This window comes from Xiphophorus maculatus, chromosome 20 (assembly GCF_002775205.1).
Source record: "Xiphophorus maculatus strain JP 163 A chromosome 20, X_maculatus-5.0-male, whole genome shotgun sequence".
NCBI lineage: Eukaryota > Metazoa > Chordata > Actinopteri > Cyprinodontiformes > Poeciliidae > Xiphophorus > Xiphophorus maculatus.
In genome coordinates, this window is record NC_036462.1 from 24,241,145 (window position 1) to 24,253,159 (window position 12,015).

The 12,015-nt window shown below is 36.8% G+C and overlaps 1 protein-coding gene across 8 annotated transcripts in view; it reads left to right on the top strand.

The window, feature by feature from the left end:
* LOC102225261 (disks large-associated protein 4-like) overlaps positions 1–12,015 on the top strand; it is a 116,920-nt gene that overhangs the window by 90,330 nt on the left and 14,575 nt on the right. For 4 of the 8 annotated variants that reach the window (XM_023324941.1, XM_023324937.1, XM_014468385.2 and 1 more), the window contains 4 exons: positions 1,322–1,423; positions 2,116–2,263; positions 3,739–3,988; positions 4,259–4,411. In XM_023324941.1, the coding sequence (XP_023180709.1) occupies positions 1,322–1,423; positions 2,116–2,263; positions 3,739–3,988; positions 4,259–4,411 (653 nt within the window). The remainder of the gene's footprint in view (positions 1–1,321; positions 1,424–2,115; positions 2,264–3,738; positions 3,989–4,258; positions 4,412–12,015) is intronic. The other 4 variants (XM_023324943.1, XM_023324940.1, XM_023324939.1 and 1 more) reach the window with 3 other exon arrangements.

The following is a 12,015-nucleotide window of genomic DNA, read 5'->3' on the forward strand; positions in this document are numbered from 1 at the left end:
CAAGATAATATAACAGTAATTGTAATATATGTATATATATATATCAGTTTTATTTTGATTAAGAACAAAAGTAGTGTTCTTTACATAATGTACTTTTAGAACATCAATTAGGCTGAAGATCCATAAAACATGAACTAATTGATTTTGATGCTAAGATACATGCCACAACAATGAGAAACTACAAGTGTATTAGCACTTTAAATTTTGAAACTGGTATTTCTTCTTTTAAAGTCTTGTTGAAAAATTCTTTTCAGCTTGGTTATCTTTGTTGACTGCTAACCTGTGGTGGGCTGATTGTCTTATTGACAGACATACACACACGACTGTGACTTGTTACAGGTGTTTGTTTCTGAACAGTGCCTTGCTGAAAAGAGGGCCTGGAGCTGCTTCTGTCATATGCAAGAGAAACATTGAGCATTTGTCTCCCCCACTCTTTTGACAATCATACACCTTTTACTGAAAACATATAGTAAAGTGTGGGGGAGAGGGGTGCTACTATACTATAAAACTGGAAACTGGTTAAATTAAAACCAATATGGATATACAGTCATTGTACTGTGGGGGATTAACGTACATAATTAAAGGTTGTTGGGGTTTTTTTGTGGTAATTTGTTTTTTACCAACCTTTTCAATTTGACTCCAGCTATGATTCATATTGACATGGAATCTGCTCTCTGGGGTTTTGAACACTTCAGGAGAGGATTGTACCACTGTTGTACCATGATTGGATGTCACTGTAAAATTTTATTCAAAGTATAACAGTGTGGGCTGGCATATTTTGATGTCATCCATTGATGTTGGCCTTCTTGTCCAGCATCAATGTCTGACCTCCCCAGTACACCTTTGGAGGATTTGTATTCCTATTGTATTAATATTAACACAGATGGAAATCCTTCCCAGACATTAAGCTGTTAAAGATTAAACCTTGTGATTTAAGAATGTGATGTCACACAAGCCATATGAGCAAATACTTGTGGCAATACAGTGAATTTTGAAAATTGGTAAACATTTTTTCAGTGTTCTATTATTTTATTAATAAGCAGTAAATATATGGCACTCTCTTAACATCCAAAGGTAACTTGTTTTTAAGATTTACTGCCATAAAAGTGTAAAAATGCATAAATATTACATAACATACAACCTAAGCTGCAATACTTGAAGAAACTAAGGTGTTGGCTCTTCAAAAACAACAAAGACAACACTCTCTATCACAAACTTATAAAATACATCCCTTGAATGACTGATCCTGATGCAACAATCCATTTCTGATCATCCAATCCTGCTCTCTTTCGTTCTGCACCTACCTGATTGGTGCTAGCAGCAGAACCTTGGATTTCACATTGTTGCAGGGGGAGCTGGATGCCCTGTGGTCTCCACTCCACAGTGTGTCCTCTCTGCACCAGCTGGGCAGGTCAAGGAGCAGGTCAGTGGGAGGCCTGTAAATTTTTCCTCAGGGTTGCAGTACAAAACACTTGCGATTGATTATTTGTGATCAGTGACTTTGCACTGCCCCCCTCAGGAAAGCTTGTAGAGTTAAAACTCCAAATGCAAAAGTCATCTCCTGCATCAAACAACTGCTAGCTTATTGTTAGCTTGCAGCTACCATTTGCTTTTGGATTCAAAGTAGCATCATTTGTGTTTTAAAATAAAGCAGTAAGCATCGTTTGTCTTCTTGCGTCGTACCATGAAGCTTCACAGCTATTCCATTATCACAATTTAGACAAAAATAAGTCTAGAGACGTTATTGAACATTTTTGATTCCTTTCATCTTGCTGCATTGTGTGCATTCTTTCTCTGACTGCACTGCATGCTCAAATTCTGTACTGGGTGACTCAAGACAATTGAAATTGGAATAGAGACTATTTTAAGATTTGTGAGAACACATAAATCAAGGAGGAAATGAAGGAAGTGCCTTGAGTAAAATATATCTCCGCTTTTTATCTCTTTTTCAATTCCTGGTTTGGTGATCAATCATTTAGTTAATATTTCCCTGCTGCCTTTCAGGTCATGATATGAAAACATCAGCTTTTTGTCCACGTCTCTTTTACGTCCTCTTATTCAGATTCCTAACACTTCTATGTTTTTTTTAATCTGATTTCACTCTTCTTTTTCCAGCTGTCTTCCATCTCTCAGAGAACTCTCAAATAATCGCAGCCTGGATAATCTGGACTCTATTGGAGGACCAGGAGCTTTGGCACCGTGGGACGAAGACAGCTTCAGCCAGGCCTGCAGCACCTTGGGCAGACGTAGTGGCATAGAACAGGTTAGGATTGCTTATTTTATTATTTACAAAAACCATGAAAAAAAAAAAGAAAGAAATTGCTTGGGGCTACAAAAATAACTTCTTTTTTTTTTTACTTCATTATGTCATGTCTCTTATACACAGTGTCACTCTGGCAAAATAACTCATAGTTATTTAACATTTTCACATTTTGATACTAGACAACCACAAACCTCAAAGTGTTTTTTGAAATGTTTGGGTCCAGCTCCATTACCATCGTCTTCATGCTCTCCATGAGAGGCTTGTAATAAATAAATTATATCAGGTTTTCTGTAAATTGTCAGCCACCACCTGCTATGTATTTTCACAAAAACAAGGATACTAACAGTGCAATTTTATTGTAAAAAAAAGATAAACATTTTTGTCTGTTTAATGGGGCATTAAGAGTAGAGCTGTGTGTACTCTAAAATTAAATAACACACGGGTGAATACGGTTTACTAATTATTTACCTGATTTTATGTAGGGGTGTCACAATAAAAGGGGTTGATACAATTGCATACTACTCTTTTAAAAATTTTGAAAACATCTTTACTCTTCATAATCATGCAGTTGTTTGTGTTTATCTATCGCACAAAACCCCACTCCGTGTGAACATTTGAATGACTAGTCATTCTTAAACCGTGCTGTTTCTACTTTGATCTGCACTCTCATTTCCATTTTCACTATTTCCATTATAATGACTGATATAATGAGATTCCAGAGAACATTTCCAGCTGTCTTGTATTAATGTTATTACCCCAAAAGACAAATGAGGTGACGGCGATAGTTAGAGGTCTAATTTGTCCACTAACAGAGGGGGCATTAGTTTGCCAATGAGAAGGTCACTGAGATGAAGTTCAGCCGTGGAGTCTTTTTCTAATGACCGAATCTTTGCCTCCAAATTCTTACAAGACGCATGTATTAGAGCAGTCTCCTGTGAAGAGATGTATCGTATTTAGAGAGCGTATTTAGTAAGCAGCAGCAGGCCAAACGCAAGCTCTTCCTGTCAGGTTGTCTAACATTCACTCTTTTTAAACAAGGATTACATAACAATAATAAAAGAAATGACTGCTGAAAACCTTTTTCTGGTTTACATTGATAGAGCTGGGCATAACCGCTACATTTTCAGCTTCGTTTTCATCTCTCTAGTGCTGACTCCCTCGTATTTACTCCACATATTCTTCCGTTTACAGTCAGTGAGTCATTAAAATGCCCATTACTTTGTCTCATTTATGTCAGTGAAGAGACGTCTGCAAAGCTGGCTTGCTGAAATTTCAAACCATATCTGTCAAATACTGACTAGTCCACAGTTGTTGCACATTGCAGACTAAAAGTAGGCAGCCATTTCTTTTACTTTAAAATGTTATTTTTTAAAAAAAAAAAATCACATCTACAGTTTCTTGATGGGAAACAAAATCAGAAAAAAACATATTTGTGGGGTTAAATAGTCCCATGCCTTTGTAATGTCTTTGTCCAGCTGCGAGACCTGGAAAAAAGTCATCATTACGAAGACAGAAGCTCAGTGTCCGCCTTCAGAGATATCCATTCTCAGGACATCTCGGAGCCTCCGGACATGCCCATGCCGACATGCTTCCGATCCCGCAGCCACAGCTACCTGAGAGCTATCCAGGCTGGCTGTTCCCAAGACGACGACACCGCTTCCATAGACTCAGGCTGCTCTCCACCTCCAACTGACTCCTCTGTTCGCACATACAGCACCAGCACTGGTAAGTCCTTTTGTAAAAAAACAACAACTACGAAACAATGAAAAACAAGGTTTTGATCTCATCAAATCTTTTAAAATACCAGCTTTTTTTCTTGCATTGTTTTTTGTCACCCCTTTCCTGTGATAAACAATCACTTGGTCCAAGTTCCTGCTGTCCTTTGTATTTCACTTTGCATCCTTTTAATTCTTGGTCCTTAGCAAGATTTTGATCATCCAGCTTTTCCCAAAGTAGCATATTTAGCTTAAATGCAGCCTCTTTTGCCCACACTAGACGACCTTTCTACACAATGGAAGACATGGAAAGAACAGTTTGCCTCTTACCTGATAGCCACTGGCTTGGACAAAGCCCCAAAGGAGAAACAACTTGCAATTTTTCTTCAGCGTTTCGGGACAGACAGACCACGCATCCTACCCACACACACAGGTAACAACTCAAAATCTCTTCCCCTGAAAAGATCCAATCAGTTTAACTCTCATGAATTTTTATATTATAAAAAAAGAAATAAAATTCAATTGAACGTTTTCTCAAAGTGTTTGTTCATCTCAGTGAATACATAAATACATGTTGTGCTGTCAAACATTTTAAAACAGGACCTTTTGTAGTTCGTTGAAGGATGTTTGGTGATTCTGCCTTTGATTTCCTTCAGAAATCAAAAAATCATGCTAATAGGTTTTGTCTGTAGAAATGTCTAGTTGTACAAACAGGCAGAAAATCTCCTGAAATTGAAATTCCAAGCAGGGAAGTCGCAGGTTTCTCAGAAACCATGACATCAAAACCCATTATGGCTGCTGAGTGTTTTAAAAGGTAACGATGGCTACAGTAATAAAGAGTTTATTTCAATTTCTAATGGTTTCTGTATTATTTCACCTTCCACATATACAGAACATGTTAGTAAAGATGCTCTTTTAGTGTTTGAAAAGCTAAGACACTCCCTGCTTGATAACTTGTCATCATTCTCAGATTCATGTTCTGAATTTAAAGATAAATGAAATGTCACCAGCACCTGCTTCACTTTATAGTGACAACTCTTGAAACAGCTTAACTTCACCTGATTGACACGAGATTGATGAGCTTGAACAATTCAACTTTTTGCTTGTTGGTAAGCTTATTTACCTTTTTGATGGCTGACACAAAGAATGCAATTAAAGGCAACCCACTTAACACCAGTGATACATGTACCACAGTTTGAGAAGCCTTGGCTTAAAAAATGTTTGGGAAGTGATACCCAACTGTTGGACAGCAGTGTAAAGCATCAAGAACATACGTTTTCACTTTAATGTTAAAATATCAGAGGCGGAATGATAACGAATGAGACATGACATATTATTGAAAGCGGCTTTTCCTGTCTCTAGACTGTTGCCTGGATACATAATGGACCTTACCACAAGGGCCGCTTTTCATTGGCTGATGCCCATTCTACGTGGTCACGTGCGTGGCCGTCTCACAAACAGACGCTTCCCGTTAGCTAAGTACAGCATAAAGGCAGAACTGATACAACTTCTACACCTTGAATCCTGTCTGCTACACAGTCTTACGTTAGCTAACCAGATCAATATGCAATGTGTCTGTATCTGACATACACTAAAGATTTTATTTTAGCAGAAAAGGCTTTGGACTAAACTGTTACTCGTGTTAGCCACGTTAGCTCCAAGTACAGCTAGTCAGTCAACCATCACTGTGTTCAGGGAAGCGCTGATTAATAATCGAGAAATAAATATCAAGCCTGGAAACTTGATACCGTAACGGACTGAATGTTATGTTTTTAACGTAATCTTTGCTCGCCTTGCGGGGCGCAGGCGGTTGCCACGGTAACAGGTGTGCTTAAACTACACAGAGAGAGAGAGAGTAAAAAGGTAGGAGTGGTTTTGAGTTGATCACCTGTTCAGGTTATTTTACCTTTGCTGTGGCGCATTACACCGCTGTAGTTTCTAAACGTTGGACTAATTACCTCGTTCGTTTGTGAGTTTACGTCATTCACAACAAACATCAATTAGAACAAATATATTTCATAAAATTTTAACAAACAAATGGCTTCTACCGCGGTAATTATGTGAAATTAAATTAATTATATCCCAGCTTCAGAAGATTTGCCTTTACCTTTACAGAGCTCTTTGGTTCCTCCTATCAGTCTGTAGCTTCTCATATTGACGTCATCAAACCAAATTTCAGATCTACCATAACTGACTGACACCTGCTGGCCTCAGGTTTGCAACCAGCTTGTGACTGAGAAACCAGTAACCTCCTCCCAGATGATGACCTGAACTTGTTAGTTCCTCTGTCCATTTAGTAGCTTTTATATTGTGAAAATCCGGTAGAAATGATGCACTAATGGAGTCATGTTTACATAAAAACAACGGGCCACAGGCTTTGTTTGTGAGACTTGCGGTCACTTGGGTCGGTTGTGGGCGGAGCTTGGTAAGGTCCATTCAGTGATTCTTGAGAAGTGAGATAAAATGGGTTTAAATCCAATGACAAATAATGTTTTGGAAATTTAAAGATGCCAAGGTGCAGGCTCCCCGTTGCAACTTTTTTTGAAAATTACATTTTTAATTAACCTAACCCAGAACTTTGTCAACACCATCTGGCAAAAATAAATATTAAATTATTTTTTAATAACCCTATTAGTGATATTTTTACTCAGTTTTACAGACAAATGCTTCTCAAGAAAGAAAAGAAATATTATTTAAAACAAAAAGCAACATAAAGTCCATCTGACGGAGTTGACAGTGCATGACGGAGCTGACAGAACTTGAGGTGGTGACAAACTAGTGAGTAAAAAGAAATACTTGATACATGTGAAGTAAAGCCATTTACGTAAAATACATTAAAATGAATTAACTGCACATTTAAGTTATATTTGTCAACACTATCACTGAAAGAGTCACACAGTCAGTTAAAAACTGACGAAGTTGACAAAATGCCAAACTACCTCAATTTATATGGTGCTATTCTGAAGGAGGCCATATTGTAGCTCATCAGGTCCATGCAATCATTACAGTATACTAAAATTAAGCATTTATTTCACAAAATTTTATCAAAAAATTTTTAATTGTTAGTTATGGTGTTGACACATCATGGTTGTGACGAAGAACTTAGGAATAAAACAGAAGAAAAAACTAAAGAATAACATATGCTAACTAGCGCTGCTTAGGCCTCTTAGCAAAGGAGGAAAAAGGTAGAGGTCATGGGGTCCTCAGAAGATGCCCCCCAATAATGCCTGATATTTTTTTACATTCTTTTTATATCTGACGGTGTTGACAAAAATTTGGGACAAATTTCAATTGAGTTGGAAAATATATAAAAATTATTTTTAATTAAATTTATTGATACTTTTATAATTATTTACTTGAATACTTATACTTAATTATCATAATATATTACCTTAGTACTCCTTTATTTGTTTTAAACTATTATGATGTATTGAGTTCTGCTCCAGGACATTTTAAAGGGATTTAAAGATACCATCCACCTACTACAATGTTTAAAATAAAAAATATTCAGCAAACACCCGGAAAACATTCATAGTTGTGCTCACATGGCCCAGGTTAGTTTAGTCAGATTTTTTTTTTTTTTATTATATTTTGTGTATATTTTATTCAAATTTGTGCTTTATCCATAGGACCTGTTTTGTCCCTCTTCTCAAGAATCACTGAATTAAATTGTCAGTAGTTTGGCATTGATTTAAGTTTTCATACCACCAGTCATCCACCATGTGGCGCTCTTTACTGTTATTTTCTAGGGAAGCCATATGCTGCCTTCATGGGAATTTTTCGTGTGGAAATGTTCCGTTTTGATGTGGCATAGCTTACGACATCCTAGTCAAGAGTTTTTGGTTTATTTATTTATTTTTGTTGTTTTGTTATTTTTGTTGTTGCTGTAATTAGACCACACTCCAGTTATTTTTAGGATTATTGTAACTGTTCTTTTAACATATGTTGAGTTGCATCTTTATTGAGTAATCTTTAGCAAATGGTTTAGAGTAATATTAGAAGAAATTAGCAACAAACGTAAACACAACATGGTTGTGTTTTCATGTTGGTATTGTTGTTATTGGAAATGATGTCCTTACACAATAAGTAGCTAAAGTTATTTCATAAATTTAAACTAAATACATTCAAATCAGTTCAAGAATACTGTATCGACTTACAACAATTTAGATCTAAAGGCATTTACATACAGATCTCATTCATATGCAGTATAAAAATCCAATTCTGTTCAAAATGAATTTGTTTCAATACAGCTGGACTTTATTCTCATATTCAAGTCCAGTTACAAATGGTGCAGTTAGAGTCTCGAGTGAGTTGTTCACAAAATATTATTCAGAATTATGACTCGGAAAGGAAAAACAGAAACTAACTTCACATAAGTGCTTGGTTGGGTAAATTATAAATAGAAAGTTTTACGGTGTGGCAAATTCTCAGAATCCGCCGAGGTGAAGTTCTAATGTCAGAGGCGTCCCTGAAAGCACCGCACAAAGTCTCCTCCCGTGGAGCTGGGAGAAACTCCTCAAACAAGAGCAAATATCTGTCCTTGCGGCTGCTTAGCTGGAGTGACAAGCTAAATGAATGACTGAGCTGCAAACAGCTACTTTTTTAGTGTTTTTCTGTTTTAATAATTACACACGACGTTTATCTCCATCATAGGGGAGGGTAAGTAGCTCATTTAGTCCTACGTTTTTAGCACTTTCTACTAATTTCATTCGTTGCCAGTTGCCACTAACTTTAATGTCACAGATTATTTTTTTCTGATTTAGACCCGAGTAACCATTCGGCAATGAAACTTGAATGTTGGATTTTATTATAAAAAATATTTAGGGCTGCTTGCAGCAACCCGACACGCAGCAAGGTAGGGTTGCTGCATATTTTGAGTCATCCCATCACTGTCTGTCTGAGCTACTTAAGTGACATTATGAATCTAATGTCAACATCAAAGTTGATTTATTTTTTTAAAAATATTTTTTAGGTTGGAAAATTTCCAAAGACATTATTTCAAGCCTGTCGTACTTTTGACCCGCATTGTGGTTTGTGTGTTGCATCACTAATGGAAATAATTTTTCAGGTGAGACAATTTATCAGTTTGTTGATAAACTGTCTAAATAGGTAATTTAGGCTTCTATGTTTATGGGGCCGTACAGAATTGACCAATTGACCTAACAGTCATGTTTTTTTAGACTGCGGGAGGAAGCCGGAGTACCTGGAGTGATCCCAGGCATGCATAGAGATAACATGCAAACTCCATGCAGAAAGACATCTGACTGGGATTCAAACCCGTGCTGCAAGGCAACAGTGCCATCACCTCCATGCAGTCATATTTAGCATCTAATTTTAGTTATGAGCAGTAATACCATAGTTTCCATGGTTAATAGCAGTCTTTGTTTGCACGCCCTTTAGAACAAGACCCCTTTTTATCGCTGAGTTTTATAAAAACCTACCAGCATTTGAAAATCAAGGTTGAAAGCTCATAAAAATCAGAAAAGAGCACCTATCTGCCTACTTAGCTAAGGACACAGCCTGAATTAGGGACCTGAAGACCTTTGTTAATAATACAACTGCCTTTCTAGAAGCTTCTTCTGATTGAAAATACCTAGCTTTTTTCTCTCTATGCCAACTTCAACATTGAAGATTGTTATTTCAACCTGTTAGAGCTAAAGTATGGTGCATTCACTGATTGGATAGAAGTTCCAAGGTTTTAGTTTTAAATCGGCTGGTCATTGTCAAGCACAAAATTGTAGCTAGACTCTCCTCTACATCCCAGAAATATGGAGAAAGGTTTTCAGGAATGTGTTGGTATATGTAAAGTTGTAATTGTTTTGTCACGTCAACTAGTATTATTGACAACGCTGGTTACATAGCAGCAGTATAACATAGTAGCATGTAGGCTGTAACACTCCAACAAAGCTATGGAAACAGCATTAGAAGGTGTTTTTCGTGGCTCACAGAGTGGAGTTGTTTTAAATCATTTTCACCTTCTGGAACATCTTGAAGCAAATTGTTTTCCTGGCTGGAAAAAAAATGTTTGTGATCCAGCAATCACAGTGGACAACAGAACGTGTATTCTAATGACACTAAAGCAGCAGTTCTCAGTGCCCACTCTAGATCCCACACTGGCAATTTTGGCACATAAGCAAGTGGCTATTTTTCTTGTTAAAATTCACCTCTAATGAGAAACCATAGTTATTTTTTGTTGAGCTTCTGTATTGATATGTCCAATTAAAGCTCCATAGCGCTTGGCTTAATGTCCAATTTTATAGTTCTTCATCTCAGTGAAAGTCAATCTTTAGAAACACTGGGTCTGGCATGAGCACTATTGCTTGTAGTTGATGCTCATGCAGAGATGAGCTTTATGCTTATACAGCTGTGCTAGAGAGGCCGGGATCTGTAATCTAAGCAAATATATCACAGGAAACTGGCTGATGAAACAACATGCCACTTACACTGTTTGTCTGAGGAGTGATTCTGCTGTGGTTGCATTTTTTTTTTGAGTGGGTTTAGCAGAAAATTATCATGAATCAGGTGTATTTAGGTTGCTTCCTCTGCAACCTAAATACACTCTTGACACTTTCATGTAGTTACTCTGCGTGAACAATGGGGGCCTGTGGTTAAACTAGAACCGTCTGTATAACCGGTCTGATCTCTAATGTGGTCGATCTTGTTGGTCTCTGGTTAGACGGATTGCCACACTATCAAGCTCACAAGAGCAATGCACCAAACAACTGCAAAGAGCATTTCTTAACAAACTAAGGTCAATATTAGTTGTGGTCATCATTAAAATGCTGACATTTTTATGTTCACCTCCATTTGCACCATCTTTGATATTGAGCACTTAATATGGTTTTAGTACATCTATAAATTAGCATTTTATTTAGCTATACATAAAAGTTTTTTTTAATCTAATTAAGTGCTTGGATAATCAAATGTCTTACAGGAATACTGTAAAAATCGGAACTCATAGATTGCCGTGTTAATTATAATATGTTTCCCATAATGCACCTTAGACACAAGACCTTTGTGTTACTTGTTCTAGCCTTTTGATATTTAATGACCATTATTGTTGTAAGTGAATATTGTTTTGAATATTCTATTTATTTACATAAGTCTTTGCTTCTCCATTTAATATTTAATTTAATGGGCTTATGTCAGGGGTAATTCAGGACTTATTTCTGTGGTAAAGGAGAAACTCGTTGCAAAGGCAGACTGAAATATTATATTATAGTCAGTCAGAGAATCTCCTTTGCACAACAGGTGAGCACCAAGCCTCTGCCACTTATTTGCCTCCTGTAGACTGTTGATAAAGGAGGACATCATTGAAATGTTATTTCATGGTGGCTTTAATCCATTTGTGGTGTGCGCAAACCTGCTGGAAGTTGTCACTCTACAAAATGTCTTGCTAAATGAAATGACTGTATGCCTTTTTCTCACAGAGACAAAACAAATAAAAAAGGACAGTGCCTTGGCACAGACTTTGTGCTAGTTACAATAAAATCTCCAATGTCAGTAAGTTGCAAGGTTTGCCATATTGTTCACATATGATGGGCAGGTGTCCTACAACAAACATGGATAGTCATGGCATGGAAACCAGTCAGTAATGTAGGCTTGCTTTTTTTTTTTTGCTATGGTACAAATAGTTATCAGTTTTTAAAGAAGAAACAATTGTGCTTTTATCTTTAATTAATGTGCTAAATGTAATTGGATCCAAAGTTTAATATCTGGTTTTACCACACCGGATGGTAACAACTGCGATTAATATTTGCAAGAACAGTTGTGAAGGCCCATTCTTGTTGGCAGAATTGTTTTTAATTCAGTGAAATAAGAGGGTTTTGTCATCTGTTTAAGACCATGGCATTGTGGGTATTTGAAAAAGAGGAATTTGCTGGACAGAATTTATTTGTGGCTAAGGGTGCACACCTTTTTTTCTTACATTACTGCTATAAAAAAAATCTGTGAACATTTCAGAGAATAAAATTGGAACTGCATCCTAGACATAAAAAAAAAGAAAACCAGACATTCTCTAGAATTTCATTTGGAAAG